Consider the following 14,989-nt stretch of genomic DNA (forward strand, 5'->3'; position numbering starts at 1 on the left):
ACTAGAATTGAGGCACAATGGATCATATATCTATGGTGAATACATCAAGAATTGGCCCATTATCATCAAACTTTGTCCACAAACCCATGTATGTATTGATCAATCATTGGATTATATAAGTAAAAAGGGTAAATTATGTGATCTTGCTATCAAAAAGTTAAATCTATATGCAAATGAGTTTGAGAATCGTGGCATGACCATTTCCCTTGTGAAAAACAATTGGAAGCAATTGAAAGATGTCATTACCAATGTAGGGTATCAATGTCTAAGTGCATGTGTAGTTGGACATTGAATGCTTAGTTTCCCATGTAATGTTTAGTTCGATTAAGAATGCAAGGGGTTCATCTTGAATTGTTGAAACTTCAAGCTTAGAAAAGATAAAAATGAAAAACCTAACATTATATCAATATTGAAGAATGGTGAGGAAAAAGAAGAGGCTATATTATCAAATGCAAGAAAGGAAGAAAGTGAAAATGTTTTAACTCCCACCAAAAGTGATCGTGGATACAACCGATGGGAAAAAATAGGTAGTTATAGTTACCGAATGCACCTATGAAGAGATGGGACAATATGTAAAGCTTTATATGAATGATAAGATAATGCCTATGAGATTCGGTATAGAAACACCACGTAGTATACTTCTATCAATTGAAAATGCTAATAGATTGGGAAAAAATATGTCCAATTGCAAATCATTCAATGCAAACTTAATAACAAGTGAACTCTTGAAATGGACAAGACCAACAAACCTACCAATCAATAGTAATATCATTAATCACACTATCAAACAAGTTTTTTTGCATGGTTTGGTCCAACTATTGAACTATCATGGTTACCTCTCCTATGGCTAAGTTATATAGCACTATGATGGAACAAAAGATTAGCTCATGCATTAGACATCATCGTAAACGAGCACTGGACCAAAATATTTCACAATCAATTATTTGGTTACAATAAGATAAATTATGAAAGAAAGGTGATTTCAAGGAAGACACTATATTCTTGTTTTGTGGACTTAAAGAAAGCCTTGGATAGTGTACCAAAAAGTGAGCTTTGGAAAAGAATGATAGAAATCCAAATATCATTGGAATATTGAGCAATGAAAATGGGTGATTTCAATAAATACTTTGTAGACAAAAGGCGGTGTTCACTCTCTTCCACTCTTTGATCTATGCATCGATGAAGTAGAAGAAATATTAAATAGATGGCCCAAAACTCATGCAAATGATTATTTTTATACTCTTATATACATATTGATGATGTGTTCTTCTCATATACAATGGATGATAGACAACACTTGATGTATTGAAAACATTCTATCAACAAGCTAATTGTTAACATGAACATAATAAAAATCATGGTAACGAAGGCATATGAACCAACACACTAGCCCATTTTTACATACAAGGAGAACTGACATAGAGTGGCACAAAGCTTCAAATATCTTGATATTAATGTCCCATCAACAAAAGGTGGAATGTATATGATGGGTCTAGACTTCAAGTTGGTTGAAATATCATATTTTTGGTAATCAATGCAACCAAAGTGATGCGAATTGAGATTGATCTAATTCAATGTTATGGTGGTCAAGTGTTGCTTTTTGGAGTGGAAGTGCGGGATTGCACTATCTCACTTAGCATTAGGTGCTCAACATGAGGATTTGTTAGCCTTGCAAAGAGTTTACAAAGATTCCACAAAAAGGTGAAGAATATGCTCAATCACAAATGGATAAGAGCAAATTCTCTTATGTGGATATCATATTTTTGGTAATCAATGCAACCAAAGTGATGTGAATTGGGATTGATCTAATTCAATGTTATGGTGGTCCAAGTGTTGCTTTTTGGAGTGGAAGTGCGGGATTGCACTATCTCACTTAGAATGGGTGCTCAACCCAAGGATTTGTAGCCTTGCAAAGAGAATACAAAGATTCCACAAAAAGGTGAAGAATATGCTCAATCACAAATGGATAAGAGCAAATTCTCTTATGTGGATAGGTTGTTGACATAATGAAATGGTTTAATAAATGGGGAGTAAAAGGTCTATCGGAGCTCCCAAGTGATGCCATAAAAAATGTGACCATTGAGAATAGACTACTTGGCAAGAAGCTAAATTGTCAAATTTGGCATATTACATTGCAAATGTTAACCCTCAATGGTGGGGCCAATAGAAGGTAAAAATGCCAAAACATCTTGCTACCTCTATGAACCTTGGCTCCTCTAAGAGTTGTAAACTTTGTAGAACTCACTCACATAAGTTAGGTGTTGGGGTAGTATCCATGCATCATCACCCAAAGATGAAGGTCTGCCATGAAAACCTCGTGGAGGATGAATACCATTTCTTGAATGCTCAACATATAAGATAATCCAAGAGAAGTATGACAACTTGTTCAATGCAGAAGATAATTTAAGCGCAAACACAAATTTCCACCAAGAGAGGTGAACACATGTGCATGGATTACTTTCACATAGACATAGTAGTAATCCCCTTCTTAAGACAGGATCACACATACAAGACAGTATGTTGATTTGGCCCTATAGGCATGTTCTATCAAGGCAATCATCTGATAAGTGAATAAGATTAGAACCCTGATGTATGGTTGATAAAAAAGACTGCTTATCAATATGATGAGGTTTAAGAATCAGAGATATTATATATTCTTGGGCTAATGATGTGTAACTAAATTTAGCTTCGGTTTAAATTGACTTTGTTTTTCAAATGTTAATGCAACAAGTTGGCAAGTTTAAGTAAGAAAAAAAAAGGGTTGCCATACCCTCATGTTGGGATGTGAGTAGTTATTAGTAGATAGTGAAGGAAGCAAGGCTAAACTTTGCCTCCCAATGCTTATTTTGGAAGAAAGAATATAGTGTGTTTCCCCTACAATTATATTTTACAATTTGGAGTTGGGTTCAATGTTGCGGACAGGGCCTTTGAACCACTTGCGAGCATCGACGATCCACCAAAGGAGAATAAGGGAGAGCACAATGCCCAAAGCAATAGGGGCATAGTTGAAGGTTGTAAGCTCGATGGGATATTGAGTGGGCAACAAGAAGACAGCACAAGTGTAACATATCCATAGGAATGCAACCAAGCAAATGGGGCGACTAAATCGGCCCAAGAAAAATGGCCCCGGTTTGAACTTTGACGGCTCCATTATCATTCTTGCAAAGATTGGCACGGCGTAACCGCCCACCCATCCAATTGTACAAATCGATGTTATTGCCGTGAACACCACATTCACGGCCAGTATGGGTAGCCCCAAGATAGCACAAAGGAAAGCACATAACCACACTGCATTCGCCGGGACCTTATACTTGGGATGAATCTTTCTCCATATCTTGGACCCTGGAATGCCACCGTCCCTCGATAATGCATATACCTGCACAATGTGGAGCCCAATTTTAGTTAATTATCATTATCAGCCCCGCATCCATTGGGGGATCCACAAAAATAACAGTGTTTTTTAGGGCAAAAAACAGCCCACCACTCTTGCAGCACTTGTCAAAATCGAGAGCCCGCCGAAGAAAAAGGATCCCCATATCACACAAAGTATCACTATTGCTCCTGCCCCGCTTTTGTAGCGCCCGTAGAAGGCATCATAGAGAATTTGAGCAATCACAAAGCTCCCAGCTGTCTCATTGTTGGGATCATATAGATAGGCCGGATCCTGAAATAAGATCATATTCAATCAAATGCCAACTAAACTGAATTCAAAGCTGGATATATATATTTTTATGATGTTTGGTTACTCTTTATATATATATATATATATATGTGCATAAAAGAGAAACTAGACATCATAAAATGGACACCTAAAATCTTCCTATTTGAACAAAATCTGATATAAAATGAAAGGATATGTTACACTTGTGCTGGATATCCATAAAAGAAATGTCATAAAATAAAATGGAGGGAGGGGGGGGAAGAGAGAATTGGTTTGCTCACCTGAATACTGAATGTGAGAGCCAAAATGTAAGCCCACCCAAATATTGAAATGATTCCAATACTAGAGAGGATGGCAATGGGACCATTCTTATCAGCTCCTTTTGTTTCCTCCGTCAAATGGGCAGCCGCATCATAGCCATAGAGGGAGTACTGGCTTACAAGAAACGAAAGAACAACAGCGTACGGTTTACTCTGAATGCCGGTGATATCATATGATAGGTGAAACCCTGAGAAGACATAAGATGCTGTTTGAGTTGAAGGTGCAACCAATGGAAGCAAGACCACGATAACTGCCCCTCCGATCACCTACACACAACCACATATATGTTTATATATATATATACACACACACAATAAAATCCACATGTTATAGCTTATCTATACCTGTAGTAGAATTGCAAAAACTCGTTAAATGCAAGGTCATTTACACAGGATTTTAAGTGTGCAAAATCCTAGAATATGATAATGATAATAAAATCAAGACACATACTTGCATCTCAATCCTAGAATATGATAATAGTAAAAATATCAAGATCCACATACTTGCCACCAGATCGAAATGATATCGATGTAAGCGATCACATCCAAAGCAAACGTGTTTAAGACTGCCCATATGAAAGTTAGACCAAGATACATGGCCAAGAAAATGCCACGAGGTGCGAAGTAACCATTGTCCGTATTCGTCCCAGTGCTCAAGAGAATTATGTTTTGGAGAACTTGAGATCCTGCATAAGCCTTGGCAATGATCCAAGAATCATTGGAGTAATAGAAAGAACACATTATCAATGGAAGCGCAATTTTATCATTACATTATATTGTCTTTTTGCATAGCAAAAGCAAAAGAAATCCATAAATGCAATATCAGAAACAAAAGTCTCAACTAAGTGTATGATAATCATAAAAGATCTCAACACATACTAGAAATTAACAAAATTGGAAATATTTGAGAGTTCAACTCACTTTTACACAACGAAAAAGGAATCAAATTTGAACTACAGAATATTAAAACTGAAGGGATAGAACTAGAAACACTCCATGGCCTAATATCATCTATACCCTCGGTATTATAATCAATGTCATACCCTTGTTCCAAGAAAGCAGGAAAGATCTTTTAACCACGATTTTGATCAAAGTAAAACCAATTCAATAATGAATTAGAAGTTGGTTAGTACCTGGGTCCCAACACCGGCAATCAGGCCTATTGTTTCCAGCCATGCACAACACCATGATGCAAAAGGACCCCATTTTGGTCCAGCCAAATGAGCCGCCCAAAAGTATAGAGACCCAGTTGTCTACAGAAGTCCAACAATTTTATTTTATTCACAAATCTAACCCAGATCAATTTGTATTATTGATGCATGTGTGTTTAATTAATTTCATATTTAGCCACAAACTTAAGCACATAATATGACATAGCAGTAAACAGGTTTGCATCAATAATGTTTTTACATGCTCAATTAAGCACACTAAGCACTAAGCTAGCAAGCTTAACATAAAAAGAATACACACATAAAAAAACTAATTTGCACTAATGATGCATGTGTGCTTAATAAATTGCTCAAAAATATACACCAAAACACTAAAATCTAGCATGAAATGTGACATAGGCTAATAACAAGACTATCAAGCACACATCAACATCTTAAACCAAGTTAATTTGCATGAATGATGCGTATGCATGCTTAATTAATTTTCGATAAATACACACTACAGCACTTAATCTAGCATGCATGGAGTATCCAGATCAGGGAAAAAAACAACTAGCTTATTAGCATTGTTCTCCTTGAGTGTCCTAGTATAAGAGAGATACGTTATGACACAGCCAATATATCTTCCATTGCATGTAGCTATGCCTTGTCCTGGGTACACAAGTTTTATATGTACATACATATTTATTGATTGAGAAACACATCTAGAAACAAAAAAATCCATCTCTAATAACTTTTGAATGTGAATTAAATGTTTCTTTTCTGTTCTTACCGGAAAAGACGAGCAAATCTCAGCCATTGCAAATCCTACGAACCATGTGAAGAAAGTGACGATAACCCAACCCCATACCACACCCACAGGGCCAGCATATGCAAAGCTAGATCCATAAAGTGGTGTGATTCCAGTAAAAAGGGTCATTGTTGAGAAACTGATAGCCAATGTCTTGAACAATGTCTGAAATTTTATTATAAATATATGCAAATTAATTACTTAAATCATCATCATAAAAATAAATAGCATCAAAGACTAGATGAAGCAAGTATTAAACAAAGGAGATCAGAAAAAATAGGTCATTATTGAGAAACGAATAGCCAAAGTCCTGAAAATGTATGTATACATAGATCATCATCATAATCATCATCATCAAACGAAACGAAGAACGATGTTGAGGATTATGGCTAGAGGAAGCAGGGAAGAAAAACAGATAAGAGGGTAATAGCTCAGAAACATGTACACTATCATCACCATCAATGAAAATTAGAAGAATAAAGACAGATGAAGAAAAGATAAGAGGAAAAAAGAGAGTGTTATTACGAAACCATGACAAGAGGAAAGAAGAAGACGGAGTGAAACAGGGGATTTGGGGCGCATTACCATTTCTCTTCTAAGCTCTTGTTTGTAACCCAGTTCGATAAGGCGACGTTCTCCTGAGTCCTGCATAATCAGGGGAACACCATTGGAGGTCTCCATAGCTGCCTCTGGTTTCACCATAGACTGCTCTGTTTCCTCTCTTCTCTATTGTATATTTTGAGAGAGAGAGAGAGAGAGAGAGAGAGAGAGAGAGAGAAAGAGAAAGAGTCTTAAGTGAATGATGGAGATGAAGGCTACTCATAATTTGATTAATAATAATAATAATGATAATAATAATAATAATAATAATAATAAGGCTAATAATGTTAAAACTGATGAGTCATGATGACTAATGACAAACATGTTATGTATGTATGTATGTGTTGCAAGTAGCAAAGCAAATGAGAGAGAGGTTCACAAGTCAAGGAAAGTCTGAGATTGTGATGATGTGAGTCATGTGACCAGATGCCGAATCACGTTCGTGTTATCACTTCCCGTGACCCGCATTCTCTCACCTCGATAGATGCCTTGATCTGTCCGCATCAACGCAGATGTTTCTGCTCCGTGGACCATCATGAATGAGGAGGACGAACAGACAGCCTATTGCATGCATCTCTTGCCCTGATAAGCTCTCTCCTTGTGCTCATACCTTTTTTTTCCCTTTGTTTTTGCTTGACTTTTACTTGCGTTTTCGCTTGTAAACTTGTATAGTAGGGACGCAACGTGAAAGCCAGACAACAGTTTGTCACACGCGCCACATACATCTCCCGTTTGTGAACTAAGTGGAAGTAATTTTTACGCCACTTTTTTTTTTTGCATAAGTTCCTTGGGTTCATGCATGCAATGTGTCATTTCTCCCTCCAATGTTGATCAGCAATGTTATATATCATCCCAGTTCCTGTTAACACCTATCGCATGCACTATCACATGTACACCTCGAGGTAAATTATTGTGTCAATTAGTCCAAGGACAAAACAATCATACATTACCTTTGTTATCTCCCCCCTTCTTTCTCTTTCCTAATTGCATTTCGTATGCAAATCAAAGCTAACTAGTTATCAGTAATGCCTTAGTGTCTATCATTTTGCATGTGATATAGCCTAATAATGGTCATGTTATTGGTTTCACCTACAAAAAGTTCATCATGTCATGCTATTGAGTATGTCAACATTGCACAACTTATTGATAAGAAAGGACATGCAATGACCATCCATCCCATGATGCATGGATGTGATAGATAGGACTCAGGAATTTATGAGATGGAGATTCAATGTAATCATATCAATATTGCACTTTCTTGTGCAATATTGGTCTCAAAGTTCCAAGAAAATGGTTAATGTCGAATCCCAAATATCTCCGCAATTTCATAAAGGGTATCCAACCAACAGTAAACGGAATATAATTTTGTTGGTCTAACTATTGTGGATAAATTGCCTATGTGTTATGGAACATGTTGAGTTATTATTATGTGGGAATCACCACAACATTATCAACAAGAGATGATCTTATGTAACTTGTCTTCTTAAATTTCAAATTCAAAGCATTATCGAAATAAGTAGTTCATTCGCATGTGTCCTCCTTAACATTTTTCCCAACTTCACCATTTTCAAATGTTGACATTGTGTACCCTTCTAGAAAAGATCAAAACTCCATGATTTTTAAGGAAACAATTCTAAATGATAATCAACACGTCTTCCATATCCAAACAAGCTTATTCATGTGGTGGAAAATCATAATCTAACTCACAAATCCGTTAGCACTCATACTCAAGAGAAACCTTTTTACTACTCAATTATTGCCACTACACTATATTTTGCAATTTTGGTCTTGAAAGTCTTTGTAACATGATGTTGAAGTAGAAAAGTACAAAAATCTTTGATGACTTCAAAAGCTTAACATTCAACCAAACAAATAAAGTAAATTGACCAATTTATATCATTTTTATTGGTGAACTTGAATAATCGAATCATTCACAAGACATAGATGTGATAGCTTCCATGCCACTTCACCCAAGACATAACTCCCACTCTTTTCCACCTTTATTGACAATGGGTCTAGAAAAGGTTCTACTTAGAATAATTTACAAATTATTTGTCGTGGATATTGTCAATTAAATGCTTAAGATTTTATATGCTTAAATCTATTGATGTTGCGAACATACTTCCATGTAAGTAAAAATTGAGCGGGGCGATTGGGAATGTAAACCAACGAATATGATTTTGTCAATGGCATTGTGAATGAATCTCTTAAGTCCTCATCAAGTTATAATGTAGTTCGGCAAATACTTGCATTGGAATATGTGAGTGTTTATGAAGTTGTAACTTGCTTGTGCATGCAAGAATGTGGAAATGTTTCAATGTGCCTATGTGCATTTCTTTGTGATATGAGCTCATACGATTACACAAGTGTGCACGTATGGATGTGACGTTAAATTGTTTTTATATGTTTACATTAGCGTCTGTATGTGTGCATTTGTGTATTTATGTGCCTATGATGTGAATTTGAATACATTTGTAATTGTGTGTGTAATCGTGTTTGCTTATGAGTTATTGAGTAATTATGTTTGTGTGTGTGAAACAAATCATGTGTGCATGTTTTTAGGTGTTTATGTGCAATTGTATGCTTCAAATAATGGTGAAAGTGTTTGTGTAATTTTTGTTGGTGGAAGGGGGGGGGGGGGGGGGGGGGGGTGTACTCTAGGTTTGCATTTGTAAGCATAATTTGCTGGAAATTGAGGCATGAGGCCCAAAGATAGTGTTGAACATAAAGCTCCCCGTCCTTTTTTTCTGTTAAGTTAGTTTCGAGGGGGAGTGAATAGATAAAAAAAGATGGGGAAAAAGGGTTCCATAACTATGAAACCTAGGTTCCTATAACATGTGAGGTTGTAGTTTATGGGTTGGGCATTGGTTGTTGATGTTGACCTACACCGACAACGTCTATTGTGAGTGGTTGAGGGGTTGCTCCATGCTCCTCCTTTTCCTTCTCTATTGATCCTCGACAAGTAGCAAAGAAGCACTCGGTTTTTCTTCAATCTTCTCTCTTTCATGGATTTGTATTCCACGAAGGTTTTGTTCTTCACAGAATTGGATTCCTCGAAGTGAATCCTTGTCTCTCCTTGGTCACTCACGAGTGGCACCCAATCACCAGGGCACCAAATTTTCCCAAATCCAGGGGTGCGTCCTTTAGCGTGCCCTTTCTTTTGAATGCACTCGATCTTTATATCCTTGCATGGTTGCCTAATGCTAGCAAAATGTTTTCTTTGGAGTCTCATATCCACATTTACTACTCACTTCATTGTTGTCACCTTCACATTATAGCTCACCTTCATCCCTCCATCACCTCTAGACAGATGGATCCTTTGAAATCATTGTTCAAGTTATTAGCTCTTACTTCTTATTGTTTTAATCTTCATTTCAATATTGTTACTTTCAAATGCCTTTTGGACAGGAATCTTGATACAACATACACTTGACATTCTAGCGTCTTTCTCCCTTCACACATGCCACATCATAAAATTCGGGCCATGTGGGACAAAAAATTACCCTAGATAGTACATTGGTATACGCTTGAACCCTTGGAAGGTATCGTCGTAGTTTAGAAGGTGTGAACGTTTGAGTACAACCTACATTTTGAAGGAAATAAAGGTCGCCATTGCCTTATTTCCCTTCTGTTCATCACTTTGTATGGGCCCTCTCCTCTAACTACTTTTATCTTTTTCTTGTGTCTCTATGAGGCAATTCCTATTTGCAACCAAATTTTAAATAGGGGAATTGAGGGAATCATGACAATAGACGATGTAAGGAATGCTTGAAGATTTGTGTGAAAACACGCGAATTGAGCCCTATTATTTCTAATCCAACTCATTTTCTAACTTGGCTACTGCCAATTTTTTATACTATTTTCTAACTTGACCCATATTTTCTAACCCACCGAACATTCTAATTTGACCTAACCCGGTCATACACTCTAACTTGGCACATAATTTCTAATCTAACTAAAAATTTCTAACATGGTTAATAATTTCTAACCCAATCATATCTTCTAATGTGGATATTTGCATCTAACCCATGTAACCCTCTCAATAACATGGGTTGGATATCTTATCACAAAATATCCATCAACAAAGATCGTGGTCGGAGAAATGGTAATGAACCAAACTACTCGATGGTCGAATCGGCAACGCACAACACAACACAAAATTTATAAAATTAAAATATAACATAGACATAGACATTGACAATGTATCACCGATGATATCTCTCTATTACGCATCCCTTATACAATACACATGCCCCCTTTATATAGGAAAGACATGGGAGTTACAATGCCATTCGCCCACCTTTCAAATCTACAAGTTACAATGTCATATAGTCGTATATACCTTTTCGGATCTAAATTATAATGCATTGTTTTGGATCTACTATTTTACATTCTACTAAATATTTCGGCAATTATAGTTATTTCAGCTTCATATATTACTTCCCACTTCGACTCCATCCTGCTTTTTGGTCATTCGGCCTTACGGCTCTTCCACTGAGAGTTAACTTCATTTCGTCCAAGATGACTCGAGTTGTACAAGGGGCTATGAATAGCTCCATTAATTGGGAAGTCAAGTTCATGTACACGGTTATGCTCAAGCCATATGGGTGGCATGCCAGTCACTTGGATGTCAATGGGGTTCTTTGGCTCTCTCTTCATGTGGTCGAGTGGGATTGTGCCACTTGTATTGTTTGGGAAGTTGACACTCGCCTTTGTTTGGTGTTTCTCAAGTGTTGGTTTAACCATGCTTAGGATGTGGGTTTCCTTTCTAGTTTCTTCATTTTCCCAATATGTGGGATTGTGTTGGGTGCAGTTTGTCTTCACAGCTACCTTTTCCCTTAATATGACCTATTCTCCCTGGAGATGACGTATCTCATCTCGTAGCGCGTTAGCTTTGACTCATGCCGAAATCAGGTTGCATGATTTGCTTGTGATATCTTAGGTGGCATCATCCAATCGTACCTTAATTCACATTATCTCCTTGACATGTTGTTGTTGTGCTTGTTGGGAATCTTTCTTTAGCTGGAAAAACTCGACTAAGGGTTCATTGTGAAGTAGGGCTTGTTGTTCTATCTCTATTTGCCATTGCTCCTTAGTGTGTTGGAGGGTTGCCTCCAATTGATGTTGCACCACCGCTCCTCTTGATTACATTTTCGACTTTGGCTAGACATGCATTGAGGGTTTCACAGATTTGACGTTGGGTATTTTAAGCCTTAGTGTGTATGGTGTGAAAGTGTTTTTAGAATTCAAGCTATTGAACACTAGAAGAATATAAGGTATGGAGCATCCACATTTGGAGGGCAAGAACACAAATGAAGAACTTAAGGAGAAGTCAAATGAAAAGCAAGAGACACGGAGAAAAGTAAAAGGAGAAAAAGCGAGCCACCTAAAAATAATTTGAAAAGAACGGTCATAGCTCTTTCGTTTGAAACCCAAATGTCATGTTCAAATATGGGTTGGAAAACTCATGAAGAGAGCTATCTGTAAAATTTTAAATCTCTAAATTTGGGGCTCTGGTGTGGGAGATATGACGATGATAAAGTCATTGTGTCATAGCTAAAAGTAGGAGATGAAAAACTTCTAAAAGAGCGTGTAAAAGAGAGGATGAAGAATAAGAAGATTATAATATGTGAGAAGAGGCTGGAGAGAAGAAGGGAGGAGACAAAGTTGGAAGAGGTGAGAAGAAGAATAGTAGAAGAAACAAAGAGATGATGGAAAAATGATGCATGAAAGATGTGAGTTTGGGGGATTGGAAATCAAGTAGTTCTTTAGTTTTGTGGTTGTATTTGGAGTTTATCCCGTTTGTATTGTCTCCATAATAGAATACAATAGTATTCTTATCTCTTTCTCTTCTCTTCTCTTCTCTATCTTTTCTCTATACTCGCTTTCATCTGGTATAGTATTTGTGGGTGATGCTTAATTTTTTAGTTAAGTCAACATTATGTTGTATTAGTTGTTGAACCTGGCTTTGATCCTCCAAGTTAGCTCGGGAAAGCACAACTAGGCGGCGATAAACAATGTTGATATCTTGAATACCTCCTGGAAGGTGGTCTAGTTAACCTGGAGATTGAAAATGGTGTGGATTGGTGGGCTTAGGCTTGTCATCGTCCCATTCACCAATAGTGGGGGGAAGCTTGGTCATAGTCGTGTCCAAAGTGGGGCTCCAATGTCGTGGAACTTTCAATGTTTCCTTACTAGTTCCTCCTCCAACGAGTTGCTTGTGTCATCTTGTCCTTGGGCTAGACGCATTAGTACATTTCACGATGGGGGGGGGGGGGGGGGGACCAAAATGGAGTTGGTGTACCATCTTGTTATAATGACCCACATGGTGTTGGTGGGCTATCAGGTTGTCATTGTTCTCAACTTCCATCATTGTCTGAGCCAGGAGTATCAGCTCCAATTGTGTATGTGATTTTGTGGTCTCGTCAGTGTTGTGAGGTGTTCCTCTTCATGTTCAATGATCGGTTGTGTCGGGTGCATTTCACTGGTATCACGTAAATCCACATATGTGTGCTACTCAAGAGGGACCTAAACCAAGGAGGACGTGATGCCTTGTAAGAAGATTTTTCTATCTAGGGCAACGAATGGTGGCAACTCCTAGACCTCTCAAAACATTTGCATGATTCGTGTTGGTGTCATGATATGACAAGCACAATCGAGATTATCTCGAGCATGAGTTTAGGCGCCTCCTTCATGAGGAATGGTGCGTTGTTGGTCCGGAAGTGCAATCTCATGCAAATATCATCCAGCATAAATTTAAATGACATCGGGTCTTCATTGTTGAATACAAACATCATCACTTCAACAATGTTTGGGTCATATCCATCCAGGAAAAAGGCGATCGGATGTAGATGGATTTACAAAGTGAAGTACAACGTCGACGGTTCTGTCAACCGCTACAAAGTGCGACTCGTAGCGAAAGGCTACGCACAAATGCACGGAGTTGACTACGAAGAGACCTTTGCCCTGGTGGCAAAGATGACAACGGTACGGACCGTAATTGCGCTTGCCACGGCGAAAGGGTGGCACCTCCATCAAATGGACGTCAAGAACGCCTTTCTACAAGGCGAATTAGAAGAGGAGGTGTACATGATACAACCACCCAGCTTCAACTCGAGCACCCATCCGAAAGTTGTATGCCGACTCAAGAAGCCACTCTATGGCCTCAAGCAAGCACCGCGTGCTTGGCATTCGAAGATAACGCAATATCTTCATCAAATCAGCTTCTGTATGTCAAAATCAGACAACTCCCTCTACATACGAAGCGATTCCGCAAGTCCGATCGTCATCATCTTATATGTGGATGACCTAGTCATTGGAGATGAGCATCTCGTCGAAATCAATGAAGTCAAATCCCTCCTTTCTAACAAGTTCGAGATGACGAATATGAAGGAGCTTCACTACTTCCTCGGCATCGAGGTAATTCGGACTCCGGCCGGAATCATGATCTCTCAACGGCACTATATCCTCAACTTGTTATACAAGTTCGGTATGGCTGAGTGCAAATCCGCGGCAACCCCGCTCGATCGCAATCTCAAACTAGATGCGAACTCCAGCACCAAAGTGTGTGAGTCGACTCAGTATCGGCAACTCATCGGGAGTCTCATCTACCTCACGATCACTCGACCCGATCTCAGTTATCCAATCGGTTTCCTTAGCCAATTCATGCAAACACCGTGTGATACTCACTTGGATTGCGTTAAGTGAGTTCTACGATACGTGAGCGGCACAATGGATTGCGACATCCTCTACAAGACCGTGATGCCAATACGACTCGAGGGGTACACAGACACCGACTGGGCCAGCTACAAAGCCGATAGAAGATCAACGTCCGGATTTGTTTTTTCCCTCGGAAGTAGAGCAATATCCTGGAGCAGCAAAAAGCAATCAATCGTCGCTCTTTCGAGCACAAAGGTGGATTACAGGAGTGCGGTAGTGGCCGCATGTGAAGCCGTATGGCTCAAAAGGATACTCAAGGATTTGGGTGTACCCATCAAGGATCCGACTTCCCTTTACTGCGACAACATGAGCAGTATCTATCTGGCTCAGAACCCGATGTTCCACGCGCCGACAAAGCACATCAAAGTGCACTATCACTTCATCCGAGAGCATGTTGTAGCTAGCGATGTTGACCTACAACACATTAGCACAAATCTTCAAACGGCAAGCCTTAGGAGCGGCACAAATCCGACATCTTCACTAAAGCCTCAGGAGCTGACAAGTTATGGCAATTCATGACCAATCTCGAATGACGATCCCTGACCTACCAAGCTTGAGGGGGAGTACTAAAGACACTACGCAATAACGTGTGGATTCCGCAACCGCGCAACGAAGCCGTGAAGAAAGACGCAAGCTGAAGCACAGACTTCGCAACTACGCACAACGCAAGCTGGAGCACGGATTCCGCAACTCCGCATAAATGCCAGTCGACATGGACTCTGGAACGCAA

At 38.7% G+C, this 14,989-nt stretch overlaps 1 protein-coding gene across 1 annotated transcript; it reads right to left on the minus strand.

Annotated features, from left to right (window-relative positions):
- Window positions 1–2,810: 2,810 nt before the first annotated feature.
- On the minus strand, window positions 2,811–6,690 carry LOC147860060 (amino-acid permease BAT1-like). The gene is made up of 7 exons (XM_087324921.1): window positions 6,526–6,690; window positions 5,923–6,105; window positions 5,115–5,234; window positions 4,486–4,677; window positions 3,943–4,248; window positions 3,482–3,664; window positions 2,811–3,376 (listed from the first exon to the last, which is right to left on the minus strand). The coding sequence occupies exons 1-7, from the start codon at window positions 6,640–6,642 to the stop codon at window positions 2,888–2,890; spliced, it is 1,590 nt and encodes a 529-aa protein (XP_087181047.1). The 5' UTR covers window positions 6,643–6,690; the 3' UTR covers window positions 2,811–2,887.
- Window positions 6,691–14,989: the final 8,299 nt, after the last annotated feature.

The sequence above is a fragment of the Azolla caroliniana genome, unplaced genomic scaffold (assembly GCF_043228905.1).
Source record: "Azolla caroliniana isolate FFs.n. ecotype wild unplaced genomic scaffold, voAzoCaro1.0.p SCAF_9, whole genome shotgun sequence".
NCBI lineage: Eukaryota > Viridiplantae > Streptophyta > Polypodiopsida > Salviniales > Salviniaceae > Azolla > Azolla caroliniana.

Coding starts and splice junctions, on each gene's coding strand:
- LOC147860060 (XM_087324921.1), bottom strand. CDS start 6,642: ATGGTGAAACCAGAGGCAGCTATGGAGACCTCCAATGGTGTTCCCCTG. Junction 6,106..6,525: donor AAGAGCTTAGAAGAGAAATG/GTAATGCGCCCC, acceptor ATAAAATTTCAG/ACATTGTTCAAGACATTGGC. Junction 3,377..3,481: donor TGACAAGTGCTGCAAGAGTG/GTGGGCTGTTTT, acceptor CACATTGTGCAG/GTATATGCATTATCGAGGGA.